This window comes from Crocuta crocuta, unplaced genomic scaffold, assembly GCF_008692635.1.
Source record: "Crocuta crocuta isolate KB4526 unplaced genomic scaffold, BGI_CrCroc_1.0 scaffold91, whole genome shotgun sequence".
Lineage (NCBI taxonomy): Eukaryota > Metazoa > Chordata > Mammalia > Carnivora > Hyaenidae > Crocuta > Crocuta crocuta.
This window is the reverse complement of record NW_027551574.1, coordinates 518,913-539,124: the sequence shown is the minus strand read 5'-3', so window position 1 is coordinate 539,124 and position 20,212 is coordinate 518,913. Positions and strand designations below refer to the sequence as shown.

The following is a 20,212-nucleotide window of genomic DNA, read 5'->3' as shown; positions in this document are numbered from 1 at the left end:
GAGTCATCTAGGGTTCTATTTTTAATTATTTTCCTTCTTCATTGGAAAAATGTTTCTTCTTATTATTGGATTGTTTTGAAGTAAATCAAGTGATTTTTAGGGTAGTTATCCAACTTCGCATTTTTTCTTTCCACAAAGTATAGCTTTTTTTTTTTTTTTTTTAAATATCTTTTACTCATATGCGTGTGTATTCATCCACAAAGATTTGAAGCAGAGGAATGGGAAAGAACAGTGCTAGTTGTAGTCACTCTCTTAAGTAGATCCATGTAACTATTTTAGGAGTATTCACAGTAATGTAAATAAATAAGCCATTGGTAAATATTCTGTGTTTCTCTCTCTATATAATCCATATAACATGTGTAACACGTATATTTTACCTTGTATGACATATATTTAGTAAGTTACTTAGAACTCAGATAATACTGGCAGTTTATCCCAAAGAAGGGATTTTGAAGGAGAATGTTATTGTACATCCCTGTTGACTTTTACTGTGTCTGTAATTGTGCATAGTCATGTTTATACTCTCACCTTGACATAATTTTGTGTGTGCTGTCATTTACCTGTACAGAGGTATCCTGTCGTGATGTCAACATATCTTGGAGTTATGGGTCGAGTCCTGCTACAAAACACTAGTTTTTTTTCTTCACTTCTTAATGAGATGGCACATAAATTTAATCAAGAGGTAAGAATCAATTTAGTTAAATTGAGGAAATTCAGTCTTTATTCAAGTAAAGATTAGAAATAATTTGGTAAAATAGTTTTATGGATGCCTTGTAGCATATATTTTAAAATTTTAGTAAGTTACATTGTACTTGTAATTTTGAAGAAGAGGGATAAAGGAGTCTGTGGAGTGGCAATTGAAATTTACCCTTGTTCTCTTCATAATAGGCAATTGTATTCGGTTTAGTCATAGGATGGAATTTTGATTTGTTTATGGTTGCAGTTGTTTACTCATACATGAAATGAAACAGAAATACTTTACATATAATTATTTGCTGTCTTGCAATGTCATGCAGTGAGTTTCCATCATAGTTACTGTTGGAAATAAGTTTTTCAGCAAAAACTTACTGAAAAAATAGTCTAACTGAAACCAACCACCAGGGCAAGTATGGAATAAGGTTCTTAAGTGAGTTGATTACTTGAGACTATATACATTATGTTAAAATATGGCTTTTATGCTTTAGGTCCTTAATCTTTTTTTTTTTTTAAATTTTTAAAAATGTTTTATTTATTTCTGAGAGAGAGAGAGCAAACTCACGAACCTTGAGATCATGACCTAAGCCAAAATCGGACACTTAACCGACTAAGCCGCCCAGGTGCCCCAGTCCTTAATCTTTTAAGATTTGTAACATCCAGAAGGTGGAAAGTATGTTCAAACGATGTCTTTAGAAGGGAGACAATGTGTAAAATCTTTCAGTCTGTGAAGCAAAACAGAATAACAGATGTGTTATTTCCACTTCAAAGAAATCTAGAGCAAGGAAGTGCAAATCTTAGAATATGTATAGTTTTTTTAGATTTAGATTTAGATATTATTTAATTAGAACTCCTAGGCTTGGTTTAGATGGATAGGTAAGATTTTTCATTACCTTCATTAAATTTAGCTGTGAAAGGATATTGAACAGTTAAAGGGGTTTATTTAGTTGAGTTCAGCAAAATTACTGAGTGATTTTAAAAATAACGTAATATTTAACAACAGTATAGTGTTATGTATTATATTAAATCCTTACAACAACCCATTGAGGTAGTAGTATTTTTTTCTTTCCATCTCCCATATGAGAAATCAGAGACTTAGAGAAATTTACAACTTGCTCACTTTCACACAGCTAGTAAATGATGAAGTTCCTCTACCTACTCCAGCACCCTAACTTTAGAGCCTCATCTCTCAGTGACCACTCTACACTGCCTCTGATTCATCCTGGATCAGACACTTTTACACTGCACACTGGAGACCGTTGTTTTGACAACTTAGAGTAATCTTAAGGGAGAGAATACTTATTAAATGGGTAATTTCACAATAATATTATGAGCACTGTGTTAGAGATGTGTTCAATGTGCTGTGGGAAGAGAAAAGCTATTTACTGTGTTCTATTTTTTCCATTTTTTATTGTGATAAAATACATATAAAATTTACCCTCAGTGATTTTTGTTCACTGGTATTAAATATATTAATAATGTTGTGCAGGCATCACCACCATCCATCTTTATATAACTTTCTGAGTCTTATAAAACTTGAACCTTTACACACCCATTAAATGGTAACTCCCTAGCCACTGGCAACCATCATTTCACTTTCTATGTCTGTGTCTTTCTAAGTCTGTGATTTGGACTACTTTTAAGTACCTCATGTAAATGGCATTATAAAGTATTTATCTTTTTGTGACTTACATCACTGAGCATAATTTGCACATTATGTCAGACTTCACTTTCTTTTTAAGGCTGAAAGATATTCCAGTGGATGTATACACCACGTTTGCTTATCTATTCATTAGTCAATGTATATACTTGGGTTGCTTCCACAATTTAGCTACTGTGAATAAAGCTACTATGAACATGACTTTACAGTAACCTCTTCAAGTCACCTTTTTGATTTCTTTTGGATTGGTATCCTGAAGTGGAATCATTGGGTCATATGGTAATTCTATTTTTAATTTTGTGAAAAACCACCATACTGTTTTCCACAGCAGCTGTGCCATCTCAAATGCACAAGGGTTCCGGTGCTTGCCAACACTTGTTCTCTGGTCTTTTGTTATTGTGGTGGTGGTGGTGGTGGCAGTTGTAGTTGTTGTTTCGATAGTGTTCACCCTAATGTGTATGAGATGGTATCTGAGTGTATTTGTGATTTGCCTTTTGCTGACGAATAGTGGTGTAGAGTGTCTTTTCATATGCTCATTGCTCATTTGTGTGTTTCGTTGAAGAAACGTCTTGTCAGGTTCTTTGCCCTTCACTAAATCAGGTTGTATTTTGTTGTTGAGTTTTAGAAATTATTTGTGTTCTAGATATTACGTGTTGTAGATATTCCAGATAAATGATTCACAAATAATTTATTCTGTGGGCTGCCTTGTTACTCTGTTGATAGCATCTTTTGCTACACAAAATGTTTTAATTTTCAAGAAGTCCAGTTTGCCTTTCTTTTCTTTTATTGCCGATGCCTTAGTGCCATATCCAAGAAATCACTGTCAAATCCAATGTGGGGAAGCTTTTTTACTGTGTTTTTTTTTTTATGTGATACATTAAAAAGTCATTGGACAGAAAATTTTCTGAGATGTATGTTTCCTTGTTGTCTCAAATAATCATCATTTTAGATGAGAAAAACAGGCCACCTCCATGGGGCTAAATTTCATATTAAAGAGAAATCATGAACAGTGGCTATTGCTGGCACTGTTGAAGCCCATTGACAGTGTGAAAGATTGAGGAGAGACCTGTTATTATTGGTTCAGACTTCTTTCTTTTCCAGTATTTAGAGCATAGGCCTTTCATGAAACACTTCTTATCTTTTCTCTTTTCATTTTTCATGATGAAGAAGACATTTGCTTTTCTTCAAAGAATTCGACAAAAACATGTCAAGTCTCTTGTTTGACTGTAGAGATGAAGGGAATGAAAGTGAATAAAATAGTATTCTAGTTCAAATGGCTGCTTTTGACTCTGAGCACAATTTTTGAAGAACATCGAAAATAACATGCAGGAGCTAATTAGGGCTAGGCAAATGAGTTCCAGTAAATCCAGATACCTTTGAAGCCAGCAAGGATTTTGGAGAAAGATTTGTCTCTTCTAGACACTTGAAAACAGTATGAGATAGTAGCGTAAGCCAAGTAAACTAAGTGATTTTATATCTTTGGGAAAGGAGCTAGGTTTCTTGCAGAAGCCACCATTAGGGTACTTCTTCCTCTAAGCATTTGTTGTGTGAAGTCTTTCAAGGTTACTTGTTTATATGGAATGAATGATGAAAACTTTTTGGACTAATCACCGACTTTAGAGCTTAGAGCTTTGTGGGTATTGATCAGTGATAGTTTTGCTTGCTCTAGGGAAGTTTACTAAAAGTAACAGTGTTTGTAGGTGCTTTTTTTCTTCTCAAGGATAGCCTCTCTTTTGGTATAAACAACTGTTGTGGAACTCAGGATGGGAGAAGGGACTTTGTGGGTGAGAATGTTTCACCATTCAGGATCTAGATTTTCATTTAAATCCTCTGATTTAATTTATACCTCACGTTGCCTCCCTCTGTTTGTGGTTTCTTGAGTGGGAGCTTCCCTGATTTTGATTTTTCAGATACTGTATCTTTGAATTATTTCAGGAGTGGAAAAGGGCCTCTACAAGGTTCTGACTGTTTCTGATATACATTCTCAGGCAGTTTTCCTATTTTGAGCTCTATGCCTCTCTACCTTCTTTGTGGTCTGATGATTGCAGGGTTCTGAGGACCAAATTTGCTTACATTATTGTTATTCCCTTGGCAGGCAGCCTGGCTTCAGGCTTTTCTGTTTTGCCCAGTCACTGAAGATTCTTTCCATCTACTGGCCATCCCCCAAACACTGTTGCTGTCTTTACCCAGTATCATTTCTCCTCTTGGACTCTGTGGGGTTTATCCTTTGCTTTTTATATTCCTTTACTTTCATTGGGGGTTACAGGGGAGTCCAGCAAATGCATATGTTCAATACTGAGATTGTTTTCATAATGTCCATAGGCTTCCAGGACAAATAACCTAATTATAAACATGTAATAAAATGTTTGCCATTGAGTAATTGGAATAATATTACTGGTTTATCTTTCTACAAAAGAGTTGTTCCATTTGTCCTGTTTAGAATTTTGAGACGGTACTGAGTGTTTACTTTAGAGCAACCAAGTTGAGTTTTCTAATAGATACATAAGATTTTGTCACTTCCTTCTTTCAAACTTCTTCCGTTTTGAGATTTCTCTTAGATTTAGGATTCAGTCTAAACTCCCTAATGTAGGTTTGCCTATAAAGACTTAACCATAATCTGGTTCTTGACTTCTTTAGCCTCGTCTTTTAGCCTTCTTATAGAACTTCATGATCAGCTTTTCACTTGTCTACAGGCTGTTCATTCCCTCTCCCTCAATCACTTCCCTCTCAGTTTCTTACCTTCCTTAACTTGATTCCTCATCTTGTTTTCTTCTGCCTTAAAACTAAAATCCTCTGGGGATTCCTGGGTGGTTCAGTTGGTTAAGCATTTACCTCTTGGTATCAGCTCAGATTATGGTCTCACAGTTTGTGGGTTTGAGCTGCACACCGGCCTCTGTGTTGACATTGCGGAGTCTGCTTGGGATTCTCTCTTTCTCTCTCTCTTTCTGTGCCCCTCCTTGCACTCTCTATATCTCAATAAATTAATAAACTTAAAAAAAAAACAAAAAACAAAACTAAGCTCCTCTGGTTAACTTTACCTTAGTCACCTAAGCTTTAGTTGGGTCTTTCTTACGTATTCCTGTAGTATTGGGGAATATGCATTTGTTATCAGGGCCAGGTTTGGGTGAGGCAAGTGAGGTGCTGAGAGTGAGCACCTCCTTAAATTTTGAACCCCGCACACTTTTTGCTTCATATCCTTGTTTTGGCTCTATCCATATGTTCCCAGGGTGAGCAGACTATGTGCGGCCTATGGCCCAGATCCAGTCTGCTGCTTGTTACTGTAAAGCCTATGAGTTAAGAAGGTTTTTATAGGGATGTCTGGGTGGCTCAGTTGATGAAGCATCTAACTCTTAAATTCGGTTTGGTCATGATCTCACACTTTGTGAGATCAAGCCCCACCTCAGGCTCTGTGCTGACAGCTCAGATTCTGCTTGGGATTGTCTCTGCCTCTCTCTCTGTCCCTCCTCTGCTTACACACTCTCTCTTTCCTTCTCAAAATAAACAAAAAGCATGGATTTTATAAAAGAATGGTATTATTTACTGACACCTGAAAGTTTTCTAAAATTTTGTACTGGAAAAGTTCCAGTCCATTTCTTTAATATTGTTTATGACTTATGTTGAGAGTTAAATATTTAGGACCAAGACCATATGGCCCAGAAAGCCTTAAACATTGACTAATTGTCCCTTAATGGAAAAAGCTTGCCGATCCTGTGTTCGAATTGCTTATTTAACTAAAGCCCCCACAAATTCACTGTTTTGTGCTGTTGACAAGTATTTTTGTAATCAAGGAAATAAATTTAAGTTATAAATAAAAATAGACTATGGAGACATCTACCTATGCTGATTGCATCCTTATTCCAACCAGGTACTTTATTGTAGTTTTAGTTGTATGTATTACATATTAATGATAACTTGATACTTGTTTTTTACAATGGTTATGGTGTATTTTTTAATATCTTGCTTACTATAAATTGTAGTAAGTCAAGAGAGCCTCTCTGCCATTTGTTTCCAAATTAAATGTAAGTTGAAGACAGAAGATATATATCAGAAATGACCAAATTGTCATCGTCCATGGTGCCCTTAGCATGTCGGTAATATTTTCATAGTGCTCGTAGCCCAAAAGAAATATAAATATCTAATGGTTTCTCTTCTTAATTGGTTGGGTCCAAACATCTTAATATGTACTTTTGTCGTAATAATTTAGTGGTTATTGAAACATACAAGTCTAAAGAAAAAATAATGTTTATTTATTTCATTCTTAAATTACCAGAATTACTGACTAATGGAATATGTATGCTTATTAGGCACCAGTCAGATTCTCAAACTTTGGAGTCAATTTGGACACCTCCACCTTCATTTTGTTTTACCTGGATTTCTCAGTGGTACTTTGAAAAGATATAAAGTCATCATAAAGAAGAATTCTTGTGGTATCTGACAGATAGTTCTCTGTTTCTCTGAATAATTGTAAATCTTCTCTGACTTTATTGCACCTTAGGATGCAGCACACATTTAGTAGAACTCAAGTATAAATAACTTTCTTGAACATGTCTTTCCTTGACTGTTTATTATTTTTACAAAATGTTGAAGTATTTCTATGAAAATATATAGAGGCATAAAAGTAGAAAAATATGGGGACTTAAGGTTGATTTTATATTCTCCACATCCATAAAGTAGAGATTTTGATATTAATTGCATTTTTTCAAAAGTGCTATAAGCAGACAAGTGTTTATAAGCAAACCCTGAGATTCACTTTCAGTCAATATAATCAGTACAGTTGTATCTTACTTGATAGGTTCTAACACTTTCAGTCATTGTTCTCCAGAAAAACTACAAGTGCTTGTGTGTGTTGGAGAGAGATGTGTGTGCATGGAAACACATCACACACACACGGACAAGAGAGAATATGAGAGTATAGAGGGGAGGAGGCAGGGAGAGAGTGATTCTAAGAAACTGGCTCACTTGATTATAGGGACTGGCAAGTTCTAATTTTTTAGCAAAGGCTGAAAATTGAAATAGGATTTCTGGGTTAGTCTTGAGGCAGGATTTCTCCTTTTCTGGGAAACCTTAACTTTTGCTTATAAGGGGAAATTCATTTGATTGAATGAAGCCCAACCCACATTATCTAGGGTATTCTCTTTAAAGTCAACTCTTGGTACATACCAGCACACTTAACAATTGTGTATTATGTTGATTTATTTTTATGTAGCATATAAATGTCCTGGAAACTGATTGATTTGTTTTTCTTTGAAATTCTGCAGGTTGAGGTTACAGCTTATCTTTTCCTCTAAAGTAGTAACAAATCAGTCCAGAAAATTACAGTTTAGGTAATTAGACATCGGGGTTCCTGGGTGGCTCAGTCAGCTGAGCGTCCCACTTTGGCTCACGTCATCATCTCATGGTTCATGGGTTCGAGCCCCACGTCAGGCTCCGTGCTGACAGCTAGCTCAGAGCCTGGAGCCGGTCTTCGGGTTCTCTATCTCCCTCCTTCTGACCCTCCCCTGCTCATGCTGTCTGTCTGTCTGTCTCTCTCTCTCTCAAAAATAAATAAAACATTTAAAAAAATTTTAAAATTAAACATCTAATCATCCAACTGAATAACTATAACCTAAGTAAAAGCTGACAATTTTTAAAAATGCGTGTACTTCTTTAGCGTGCCAGGAATGTATTGGATTGGTGCTTTATTAAATGAAATTACTAATGTCATTCTTTAGCCATATACTGGTTTGGAACAATCTATTTAGATCTTAGAATAAGTTGGCTCCCAAGATTAATTAGAGTCATTTTCTGGTTTGCTCAAATTATTCCTTTCCAGCTCCAGGCTTGTCCCAAATTCTTGTATTTCAATTCTGTCATTGGCTGGAATTGAACTTTAGCCACTGCCTGTGAGGTCTTAACCTTACCAGTAGTGCTCCACAGGTAAATAGCATTTCACATATTACAAGATGCCTCCTGCTCTTTTTTTCAGATGGATCAGCTTTTGGGAAATATGATTGAAATGTGGGTAGATCGAATGGACAATATTACGCAGCCTGAAAGAAGAAAACTTTCAGCTTTGGCTTTGCTTTCTCTTCTGCCGTCTGATAATAGGTGAGGAAATATTTTATAACAATTTGTTTTCATTAAAGCATCAAAATATTAGCACTGACTTTGGCCATTGGTATTGCTGCATGTTGCTGGGCAGTGTAATGTTACATATATGTATTTTCATTTTGTTAGTGGACCGTGATGGTACAAGTGTTGGTCTAGACTAAAAAGATGTGAATGGGAGTGGTGGGCACTTCAGTTCAACTGGGTCATATTCATTTCATAATTTATTTAATTTTTGTCTGAATTTTCATTTTTTTATAATCAGATTTTGTTACTTATTTTAGGTCTTCTTTTTTGTATAAGATCAGTATGTAAAATTATGTCAGTAACACTTCATAAAGTATCCTCTTGGTAATTCAGAAGAATGTTACATAATTTGTTGTTACTTACTGGGATTACCTCTAAAGAACCTTGCAGTTTCTTTTTTCTGTTTGCATAGCTAAAGTCATTTTTGTTATAGTTTACAAACTTTGTTAAAACTCTCATTTCCATAAAGCAAATGCAAAATCCTTTGATTTGGACATTGAACACGAATACCTTTTTTGTTTGTTTTGTTTTTTATTTTTACCTCCTGTCATTGTGGAGTTTGGCATTACCTGCTTATTTATTTATTACTTATTTATTTAAAAAAAATTTTATTTAGAGAGGGAGAGGGACGGGGAGAATCCCAAACAGGCTCCACACTGTCAGCGCAGAGGCGATTTCAGGGCTCAGACTCAAAAACCACGAGATTATGACCTGAGCTGAATTCAAGAGTTGGAAGCTTAACAGACTGAACTACCCGGGCACCCCTGGTTTTTTGTACTTTTAATTTTAAAGGTGTAAAAGCAGGCCTTAAGGTTTGATTTTGTATCAGAATAATACTAGATCAGTATGTGTTAGGGAAGTTTTAGAACACATGTATCCTAGTGATAAGTTAGGATAAAATAAATCCTATAAATAACGGAAATAAATCCACTTAGCTTTAGAAATCTTTCTTTAAAAATGTAGGGGTTTTTATTTCTAAGACAGTAGTTTGAATTAAGCTCAGAGGCACTTGTTTTGTCCTAACTCCATAGCAATAGATAATAATTATTGAGCACATACTGTAATGCTGTATGTCTTTATATATTGCTGCATGTTTGACATTTATATCTCATTCAATTTTTAATATAGTCTTGAGGTATAGGCATGGTGATTTTCTTTTTATAGAGCAAAGAAATAACTTAAAGATGTAAGCTAACTTGCCTAGAGTGTGGCATGTGGCATAACATAAGGTACATTTTGACCTGGGCCAACTCAATGTCACGGCTTGCTCTTAAAAACAGGGTGATGCTCCTTCTCAGGTGGACGTGCACAAGACCAACACATTTCCTTGCTCAGAAATTGATTGGTATCTTACTAATTTTTGAAAACCAAATTCTAGCTACCTGTATTTTTATTTATGTTTGTTTTCCTTTCTTAGTGGAGAAACAGTGACTTGAGATTATTCAGGCCTTTAAAATGGAAATGTTAAAGAACCTGGTCTTAGACAGTAGCCAACACTCTCTAAATATTTGTTGAATAAATTAATGAAGGGGAAAAATGTTGAGGTTAATAAAACATGTTAGAATTTTCTCTAACATAAAGTACTGAAATTCTTGAGGGTAAATTAGAGATAACACAAGTTAAATGCAGAAAGATACCTAGTTTTTGTCTAAAACATAATTGTTTTACATTTTTTATGAGACTGTTATTTGCTTTACTGTTTAATTTTATGTGTGTAGTAACAAAATAATTTTTGTAAAGAAGTCACCAAAATATTTGGCTTCTCTAAGGAAATAAAAGGTTTCTGTAAGTCCTAAGAATACTTAGCCCTGGGGCTCATGTCATTCTGTGTAAATTGAGGGGCAGAACTTTATTAAGACTTGAAATTCTCTTAAACATTAGAATTAGAAGTTGTGAGGAGATAGCTGTGATAAGAGGATTAGGTCTTATTTTTGTCTTTAAAGGAAATATTGGAAAATGTTTTGGGCACTAATGAATTCATGCCATCATTTTTTAAATTTTCTTTTTTTAATATACATCCAAGTAAGTTAGCATATAGTGCAATAATGATTTCAGGAATAGAATCCAGTGATTCATCCCCTACTTACAACACCCCTACGCTCATCCCAACAAGTGTCCTCCTTCATGCCCCTTACCCATTTAGCCCATCCCCCTACCCACAACCCCTCCAGCAGCCCTAGGTTTGATCTCTAAGAGTCTCTCGTGTTTTGTCCCTCTCCCTGTTTTTATATTATTTTTTCTTCCCTTTGTTTATGTTTATCTATTTTGTATTTTAAATTCTACATATGAGTCTTATATTTGTCTTTCTGTGACTAATTTTGCTTAGCATACTACCTTCTCATTCATACATATTGTTGCAAATGTCAGGATTTCTTTTCTTTTCTTTTTTTTTTTTTGATTGCCAAACAATACTCCATTGTATATATGTATTTATATACTACATCTTCTTTTCTTTTCATCTGTCAATGGTCATTTAGGCTTTTTCCAGACTTTGGCCGTTGTTGATAACGCTGCTATAAACATTGGGGTGCATGTGTCCCCCATAAAGAAATGGGACACCTGTATCCTTTGGATAAATACCTAGTAGTGCAATTGCTGGATCGTACGGTAGTTCTTTTTTTAATTTTTTGAGGAATCTTCATACTGTTTTCCAGATTGGCTGTACCAGTTTGCATTTCCACCAGCAGTGTAAAAGAGTTCCTCTTTCTTCGTATCCTTGCCAATATCTGTCATTGCTTGAGTTGTTAACGTTAGCCATTCTGACAGGTGTGAGGTAGTATCTCATTGTGGTTCTGATTTGTATTTCCCTGATGATGAGTGATACTGAGCTTTTTTTACATGTGTCTGTTGCTCTCTGGATGTCTTCTTTGGAAAAGTGTCTATTCATGTCTTCTGCCCATTGCTTCACCGGATTATTTGTTTTTTGGTGTTGAGTTTGAGAAATTCTTTGTAGATTTTGGATACTAACCCTTTATCTGATAGGTCTTTTGCAGATTATCTTCTCCCATCCTGTCGGTTGCCTTATAGTTTTGCTGATTGTTTCCTTCACTGTGCAGAAGCTTTATCTTGATGAGGTCCCAGTAGTTCATTTTTGCTCTGCCTCAACCTAGTAGATGCCAGTGAATCTCTAACCTCCAGTTTAGAATCACTGCTTTCAGGAATGACCATTTGGGAAACTATTAAACTCTCCTTTACCCTAATCTAGTTCTGATTGAGAAATTTGGTAAAAATTAGATTTCAGAACTACATTGATATCCAATTGCCAGTAGTGACTTGCTGATGACCATGACCATGTTACTTGACTTACCTGTGCCTACGTTTCCTTGTTTTTAAAATGCAGATACATTCTTAATGAGAGTATTGTAAAATTAAATGAGTTTACATATGTAAGGTCAGCTGTTTTTATTTCTTCCCTTTCTTCCTCTCTCCCGGTCTCATCTATTCATCCATTTACTGCAGTAAAGAGTTCTAAAAGCCTTAGTCTCTGTGTGTATGTGCATTCATTTTTAATTCAGTACATTTTCAGGTCTACTGAGTATCTGTATTCCTGTTCATTAATTCATTTTTAAAATGTGTGTGAATGACGCATGTTCTAAGGCATGTCCCTTTCTGCTTGATGATGTTATAGTACTCTGCATTATCCCCAACTTAAGGATATCTTCTATGTACATTCTTGTTCTGTTATCTTGATTACCTTCTTAACATAGTGCCATCTTTTTTTTTTTTTTTTTTTTAACTTGTGCATTGAAGTTGTCTTGAGTCTTTTTATTTCCCTGTTCCTTTCTTCAGCTGGAATAATTCCAGTTTTGAGTATCCTTCTGTCTTAGGGTCATAATTATATGTAGAGGAAGTAATCTTTTCTTCATTTCACTTTTATATGACCATAACATTATTTACATACATCTCTTCTTAATATTTTCCAAAAAATTTTCCTCCAAAGGCATAGATTAAACAAAACTACTTGGAGATGAGAATGAGAATAATCAAACTTCACTTTGACTGTCTTCTCTAGCAATTCATCTTGTGACTTTAAAGAGACATATTTATAATGTGATTCTAAGAATTTCAGATGTAAATGTTCTTTGAGAGCAGGTATTGCAAGAGTTTTGACTTTTATTTTTAGATTTAAGGAAGTCACCAATGGGGAATATTTAACATAAGCTTGTTGAGTAATTAAAGAGATTGGAAAAGCTACATGGTTTTTAGGTATGATAGCTTGCTTTCCGGGAGAAATTGCGTTTATAACAAACTCCTCTTAGTATCAGATTTACTAAACCTGCTTGGGTTGGATACTTGGTACCTCTCCATAATTCACATTTATCACGAAAATAGTACAAATAATATCTACTTTTGAAAATGAATTATTAATGTTAGAAAATTTTAGTACAGTTTCTGAGAAAAATCATTTTAAAACCTTTAAAAAGTTAGACTAGTTGAATCAAGATAACAGGTTCTAAAGAGTAGTATTTTGGTATAGTTTAAACATAGTTAAATAAAAGGCAGTTTACAGTTTTTAAGTTGTAGACATGTTGTTTTACCTGAGTTATGCTTGGCTTAAACTGACCATTTCTAAATGACTATTTAACATGATAGAATTTTATTTTCATCCCTTAAAATAGGATGTGTTTTCCTTTTTTACTTCTAGGTCATATATTTTTAAATATTTTATAGTCTTTTCTCATGTTTGTAAATCTTTGGCCTAAGATTTCAGTAGCTTTTCTATAGTAAAAACCAGTTCTCAATTTTTTTTTGTCTTTCACAAGAATAATGTCCTGGAAATGTGTGTGTGGGGTAACAGCTTTATTGACATGTAATCCATAGACCATACAATTCACCCCCGTAAAGGGTACAACTTGGCCATTTTTAGCATTTTCACAGAGTCAAGCAAACATCATCACAGCTGATTTTAGGACATTTTCATCACCACCAAAAGGAAACTTGTATTCTTTGGCAGTTTTCATTCTGTCGTCCCCCAGCACAAGGCAGTAAGGTGGTAAGGGTAGTAAGGGCAGACTTGATGGATTATAAAACATACCTCCTAGAAAGACAGGCCTGAGAATAGGGCCACCTTTCTTCTCTGTGATGCCTTGTGCAGTTACCAGTTGCTGTCTGATGATACTGTTAAAGATGATCTACTCATTGTCTTGTGGGGATTTTTTTAAAATACATTTTGCTGCTGCCCAACTTGTCACATACTGAAAATGCTTCGGTAGGATTCAGGTCTTGGAATTGCGATCTAGTGTTTGCTTGCATGTTTGTTGCCAGCATTCATGCTTTGCTTATTTGTTCATTTATTTGTCTAGGAGATATTACTAAATATGAATGCATCATTAGTAGGTCCTGAGTGCTTTAAGTAAAGTGCAGATTTTATTATTATTCATATACAGTGAGGCCATCAGATCAAGGGGAAATGGCCATTGAAAGACAATTTGTCTTTGGCAATTCCCAAAGGGAGGATGCACGCCACACTACAGGGAAATACTAGGATTGGTCTGGAGGCAGAAGGAGTCAGGGGACAATATGGGCAAGAGCCTTTCTGGCGGTTTCCATGGGAAGGAATGGGGGAGTAAGGGCAAGGAGGTTTAAGATAGCTAGTTTAATAATTTCAGTAGGCTCTAGGGTGTAGGCACTGCTGCCAGTTGTCTGCTACCTGGTGCCGTGGCGATTAGAGCAGGGATCTAGTGGCCCGAAGTGTAAGAGCCTGAAAGAAGTAGTGGAGTATGGGCTCTGGATCAGATGCATATGAAATGTATGTTGGAAGGCAGTCATTTACTATCTCTAGGAATTGGGTAGCCCAGGGTCACCAAGATCGCTTTTGTCAAAGCAAAAGCATACTGGAAATAAGAAGCCATGATTAATAAACTGAGAATTAACCAGTTTTTGTTCTTAGCCCCATGGTTAACACCTTAGTGAGTGCATAGTATGTGTATCAAATAAAGAATGAATTTAACACTTACACTGTAATCATATGCTATTTTTTCTCCCAACTAAATAACATTTTTTTGAACTTCTAAAGAATGTTCTTGCCTGAAAAATCGAGCTAATTTGGTTTCTCAGTTTGTCAGTCCTGGTGGTAGATGTAGCATACTTTTTGGTCATTGTATAAAGATATCATTCTTTAGTTTTGCACTATTAGCACACCATACAACACATTAACGTTTAGTAGCCTTAAAAAGGAAAGTTTTTGTAGATATTCTGATTGGTAGTATTGTTGCAAATTAGGAGTTCTTTGAATGGAGCTACTTTAGGCATACTTTTAATCTGTTAAATTAATTGTATATATAAATTTTATTACCTGCCTCTCATTACCCTTCCCCCCAAAAAAGTATAAAATGAATCTAGATGTATTTACTTTGAAAAGCATGCATATTTAAATTTTAAATTAGTCATTTGAGCTTTAAATATGTTTTCATAAATTTGGAAAAGAGGTTGTGGGATTTGGATTAAATTTTCATCATAACCCTTGGGAGAGGTCAGTCTCTCTGAAAACTAGTTTACTATATAACGAATAAGACAATTTGTACTGTTCTGTAATGCTATAATTAAAGTATGCCCAGAATATACAAAACGAGTATAATTAAATTCCAAGGCATTTAATAAACATTAAATAAATGCTGAAAATCCTTTTGCATCTTTATTGTCTTCGTGGTAATGATGGTTAATTTTGAAATGTAAAGCTATTAGTGGACATGTTTGTTTATACTAATTACTGTGTCAGTTCCAAAAAGATGAGAGTCTTCAAGATTGATTGTTTCTAAAGTTGATTAATCAAAATCTCAGTTGCTAATAGATTTGCTAATTCTGTTGGACTGGATTGGAGTGATAGGTAATTTTACGTATTTGTGTATTCATTTTGAGTGATGGGTAATTAAAATACCAGATTCCCATACATTGTATAGATCCAATTTTATAAATGGGTTTCTGATAGTAGGTTGAGCTATTATTGGAAATCAAATTATTGATTAAAGTTACGTTGTCTCTTTTGCTGTCGAAAAGCTGTGTAAGTTTGTGTGTCAAACTCTACAGTCCAGATAGGAGAGGCCAATCTGAGAAGACTAACTGATGGGAAACATACTTTTCCTCTGCTTCTTTTGTGCAGTTGGTAGATAAGATGATCAAGCCAAGGTATCTTATACTAACTTCAGAGTGGAAGTGGCAGAATGCACCTTTAGTGATTACCCTTCCCCTTAGGGGTGAATGATCCTTCTCTCCCCATATTTCATTTCCATGAAATACTTAACATCTCTACAATGCTAGACCGTGAGATTACTGTTAGGAGCAAAACATATGCTGTCCTTGCCCTTGTGGAATTTACAGTCGAGGGTTTTTGTTTGGTGGTGGTTACCTTTTTCCTCAAGATTTTCTTGAACTGATTTCTAACATAGTTTGTATTATCTCACTATATAGCAATTTGTGGAAAGGGGCAGTAAGGTGTCACTGGGAAAGTTGTTTAGAAATTTTGTATTGTCACAATTGACCATAAAATGAGCAATTGTTAGAGGATGTACTGAATGGTGACTGTTTCCTTCTCTCATTGTTAGATAAGAAAAATGAAATGTGTAAGAATACTGGAGTATTTCAGGACCTTGGCTGCTGAGGTTCTGCTCCCCATCTTCCCTTTGACTGTATGGTTTACAAATGGTGTAGATACCCTTCGCTTTTCAACAAATAATCTTTGGATTATGAATGTTTTCCTTTGTATACAATCCAATATAGTTTGTAGTAATTACTGGTTCTGATCACTTCATCTGGGGAAAACCCCTTTTTGATCCAGCTTTTAATGATTTTATTATTTGATTAGGCTGTGCGTATGTATTTTTGGGTTCTTGATGTTAATTTATGGGCCAGTTTTCTTTGCAGACATAAATTGAATAAGATACTTACTTTTGAGCTGATTAATATTCATAAACTGAATTTTGCTAGCTGTAATCTAGCAGAAGCTGGAGGATGTAGACAGAGTGGTTTAGGAAGATGGACAATTGATGCCGTAATTGTGGATTTACTGCCTTTATCTGTATACAAAGCAATTTTGAGAAAAAGGTAAATGACTTGTTTCTGGGCTTGCTGATTTTTTTTGTTGTTGTTGAAGGGTTATAATCCTTTTTAAAACTTCTTTTTTAAAGCTGAACATCAGTTTGTTTTTCTGTCAGTGCTTTGAAATCCGTTTGTCCCGCCTTCTTACCCCAAAAGTTCCACTGCTTTTAAAGTATTTTCAAGTGTTTTTGTCCCCTTACCTTAGAATTTGAATGGAAATAGTCCATTTTGGTTTTCGTTTCCAGTAAAATCCAGTAAAAATCCACTTTACTCATAAAGTAGTAAAGTAGTAGTAGTAAATAAAATTACATTTTCCAGTAAAAATCCACTTTACTCATAAAAGGTAGCAGATTTAAAATGCTCCACCTTCCTTTTCTGATACAAAGCCTGTGGTGCTGATACAACAGGCATTCAGTATTTTTAAGATTCTGATTCTAAGCTAGAGCACCCTGATGGTGCAGTGATAATACATCCCAGTGCACCTGTAGGGCATACTGTTCACTGCACCCTTGCACCTTAGATAACTGTGTGGGTCTTCTGTCTCCTGTCCTAACTAGTAAAGAAAGTTCCTGAATGCTTGTAAATGTGGGACTACCCTCTCCATGTCTTCCATATTTAGGACCAGTGCCTTGTCTACAAATTAAAGGTTTCTGACAAACTGTTTTCATAAGGTGGCATTCATCTCACACTCAGTACTCCTAAGTAATCAGCAGCCATTGTATAGCAGTAAATTTACTTTAAACATAAGAGACCAAGAGACCAAACTAAGGATGAAATAAGAATGCTACAGAGGTGCAGGATCTCAAACTGTTTTAGAATGAGATTAAGAGAAATTTGTGAATGAGAATGAGGTATTGGGTGCAGGCCCTCAAAGTGGCTGAAGCCATAAAATATATATTATTTTATTATAGAAAAATAATAGTGCCAGAGTAGCTACCTCCAACAAGGGGATAAAAGGAGTACAATCACGAGTCCTGTAAACTTCCCTGGTGTTTCTTGTGCAGCCAGTATACCTCCATCACTTGAGGAGCATCACACTCTGGGAGATTCTTTTCCTGGAACTTCTGCTTTCACTCCGTACAGCAATTTCAGAGTGAAAAAGACATGGTGTGATGGAGAGAAAAATTGTTGANAGATCGTGACCTGAGCTGAAGTCAGGCGCTTAACCGACTGAGCCACCCAGGCGCCCCCTCCCCGTTTTCCCTTTCTGGTTCTTAATTTTTTTTTTTTTTCATGTTTCCTGTGTGAAGCAGTGGTACTAATAACCAGCAACTCTGGGTTATTTAGAAGCTAAATTGGACATCGTATGCCCATTAAAATGTTGAATTTATATGAGTGTTAAATGGTACACGGTTAAATACTAGTCTTTCAATCATTGCTGTAATATTATCTGTCTATTAATACTCCTAAGACTAATTTTATTACTATGAGTCATTTTGACCAAGTGTGTGAAGGTGAAGGTATCAATTCAGGCTTTCCTGAAGCTGTCCATCATTTACTCTGAGGCCTTCTCCCATTAAGGTTGTTTAAATGTGATGCCTGTCAACACTCACCCTGTTCACTTTTCTTGTTCACTGATGATTGCTGTTGCCTCCATTTCACCTTTCAGAAATTGTCAGGTTTACAGCCCTGGAAGAAGCTTTCATTGACCCATCTTTACACACTGGTTATATAGAGTTGACCCTCTGTTTGTATTTGCCAGACATGTACAATAATCATTGAATGTGCAGCCAGACAGCATCATGTGCTGCTTTATAAAGTTAGCAATCATCGGTGATGGAGCCCTTAGATCCCCATATTTATTACAGATTATGGAAAAAAGTTTAGAGGAGAGGCTATAGGTGGAAGGGAAACTGGAGAAAGAGGGTAGAATTATAGGTGGTAAAAGGGCCCCAGTTTTGTTGAAATCTTTGCCATCCTTTGACATCTTTTGTATTCCGTTTTTTTCATTTGTGAAACTCCTTACGATTTCTCTGCCTACAGGTGGCTTCTGCCTTCTTGAAATTTTTTTACTCAATCATACATTCATTGTCATGTATTGCTTGCTCTGCTTCTATGCTTACTTTTTTATGTATCTCACATCCTGGATTCTTTGGAGGTTAGGCCCATCTGTTGAGGACATAGAGTGAAAGGCTTAAGGTCCAGGCTCTGGGACCACCCTAGGTAGATGTGAATCCTGGCTCTTGAATTCACTGCGTGACCTTGAACAAGGTATTTAACGTATTTCTGTCCTCATCTGTAAATAGATGTAAACTGTTGGATTGTTTTGTGTATTAAGTGACCTAATACATGTAAAATACTTACAGCAATGCCTAGGAAGTGGTATATACTCAGTAAATCAGTTCTGGCTGTGGTAATGATAATGTTGTACATATTTGTTGTTGTTGTTGTTGTTGTTGTTTTTCTCTGCTTAACAGTTGCTTACAGAATACCTTGCATGATCAAGATATAATTATAATGAGTATGTCAGCTGAACATTCATTGTCTTATAGGACATCTTGAGCTCCTTCAGGTCAGGGACCAGATTTTGTTTATCTTTAGTGTCCTTAGAATCTAGCACAATGCATGACACATAGTGGACTCTCAGTAATGTTACTGAATTGGATATATTTGAATGGAGATAATATAAACAATATACTGTACTCTTCTCAGTATTGGATACTTCTGAACACGCAGTTACTCAATGTCAGAAACTTGAAATTGTCTTTCACAACATTACCTTTTAGTGTTATCATTTAATCTACCACCAAAGCAGTAACTTTTAAGATCTCTAAGATCTATACAATCTATAAGATTAGAACTTGTGAGATACCTAAGATCTAGAAGATCCATAACTTCATAATATAGGTGATATATGTTGAAAAGATGGTAATAGAATAATTGTTCTTATATTTATGCATTCTTGGACTTGTAATTTCTAAATGGAAAAGAAAATACATTTGTACAGATACCTGAAGTAGGAGATTATTTGGGGGCAGTGTTAATGAAGGTTCTACCAGAAGTGTGAGAGGAAAATTAATTCAGTGAGNGGGGGCGGGAGGGGGGGAGGAGGAAGCCCTTGTAGGAGTCTGAGGATCCTGTTCAGCAGTAGTTCTAATGAAAATCAGTAGGAATCAGAAAAAGAATATGAGGAACCATTTTGATTATTCTAGAGAAAAATCAAAATGTCACAGTTGAAGCTGGGGAGGATTATTATCCCTTAGTGATGATATGAAGATTTCACCAAACATATGAGAGGATTGACAGCTAATGAGAAGATTTTAAATTATCTTAACAATATGAATTGGCTGTGAAATAGGATAGTAATTAAAGCACAGGAAATATACCTTCCAGTAAGTGTAGTGGGGAAGCTGGGAGGCTTGAGTTCTAATCTAAAACTCTCCTGGCCAGTTTTGCCAGTAATTAGTGCTGTGCTCAATACCAAGTAAGATGAGGAGGTCTCTAAATTCTGTTAATATCTAACCTTTTTGTGAGGTTTCGATTTCGCCGTTCTTGTCTAGTTGTGATCACTTGTTTCTAACAGCAGCAGCCTCTATGAACAGAAAGGCTAAGCTTTGTTTTTTTGGATATTAGATTTTTTATGGATGTCACCCTGAGACCTAAAATGTGTTGTTTATATTTATTGTTTGTTGTAGTCACTTTAGTTTACTTCAGTTTTTACAATGTGAGAAATACAAAATGTATTTTATTCTGTCACTTTTATTTAGTGTT

General features: G+C 35.4%; 1 protein-coding gene across 1 annotated transcript in view; it reads left to right on the top strand.

Annotated features, from left to right (window-relative positions):
- IPO11 (importin 11) overlaps positions 1 to 20,212 on the top strand; it is a 193,482-nt gene that overhangs the window by 119,416 nt on the left and 53,854 nt on the right. Inside the window, exons 26-27 of the mRNA XM_077751422.1 lie at positions 569 to 682; positions 8,319 to 8,440. Coding sequence (XP_077607548.1) covers positions 569 to 682; positions 8,319 to 8,440 — 236 coding nt within the window. The remainder of the gene's footprint in view (positions 1 to 568; positions 683 to 8,318; positions 8,441 to 20,212) is intronic.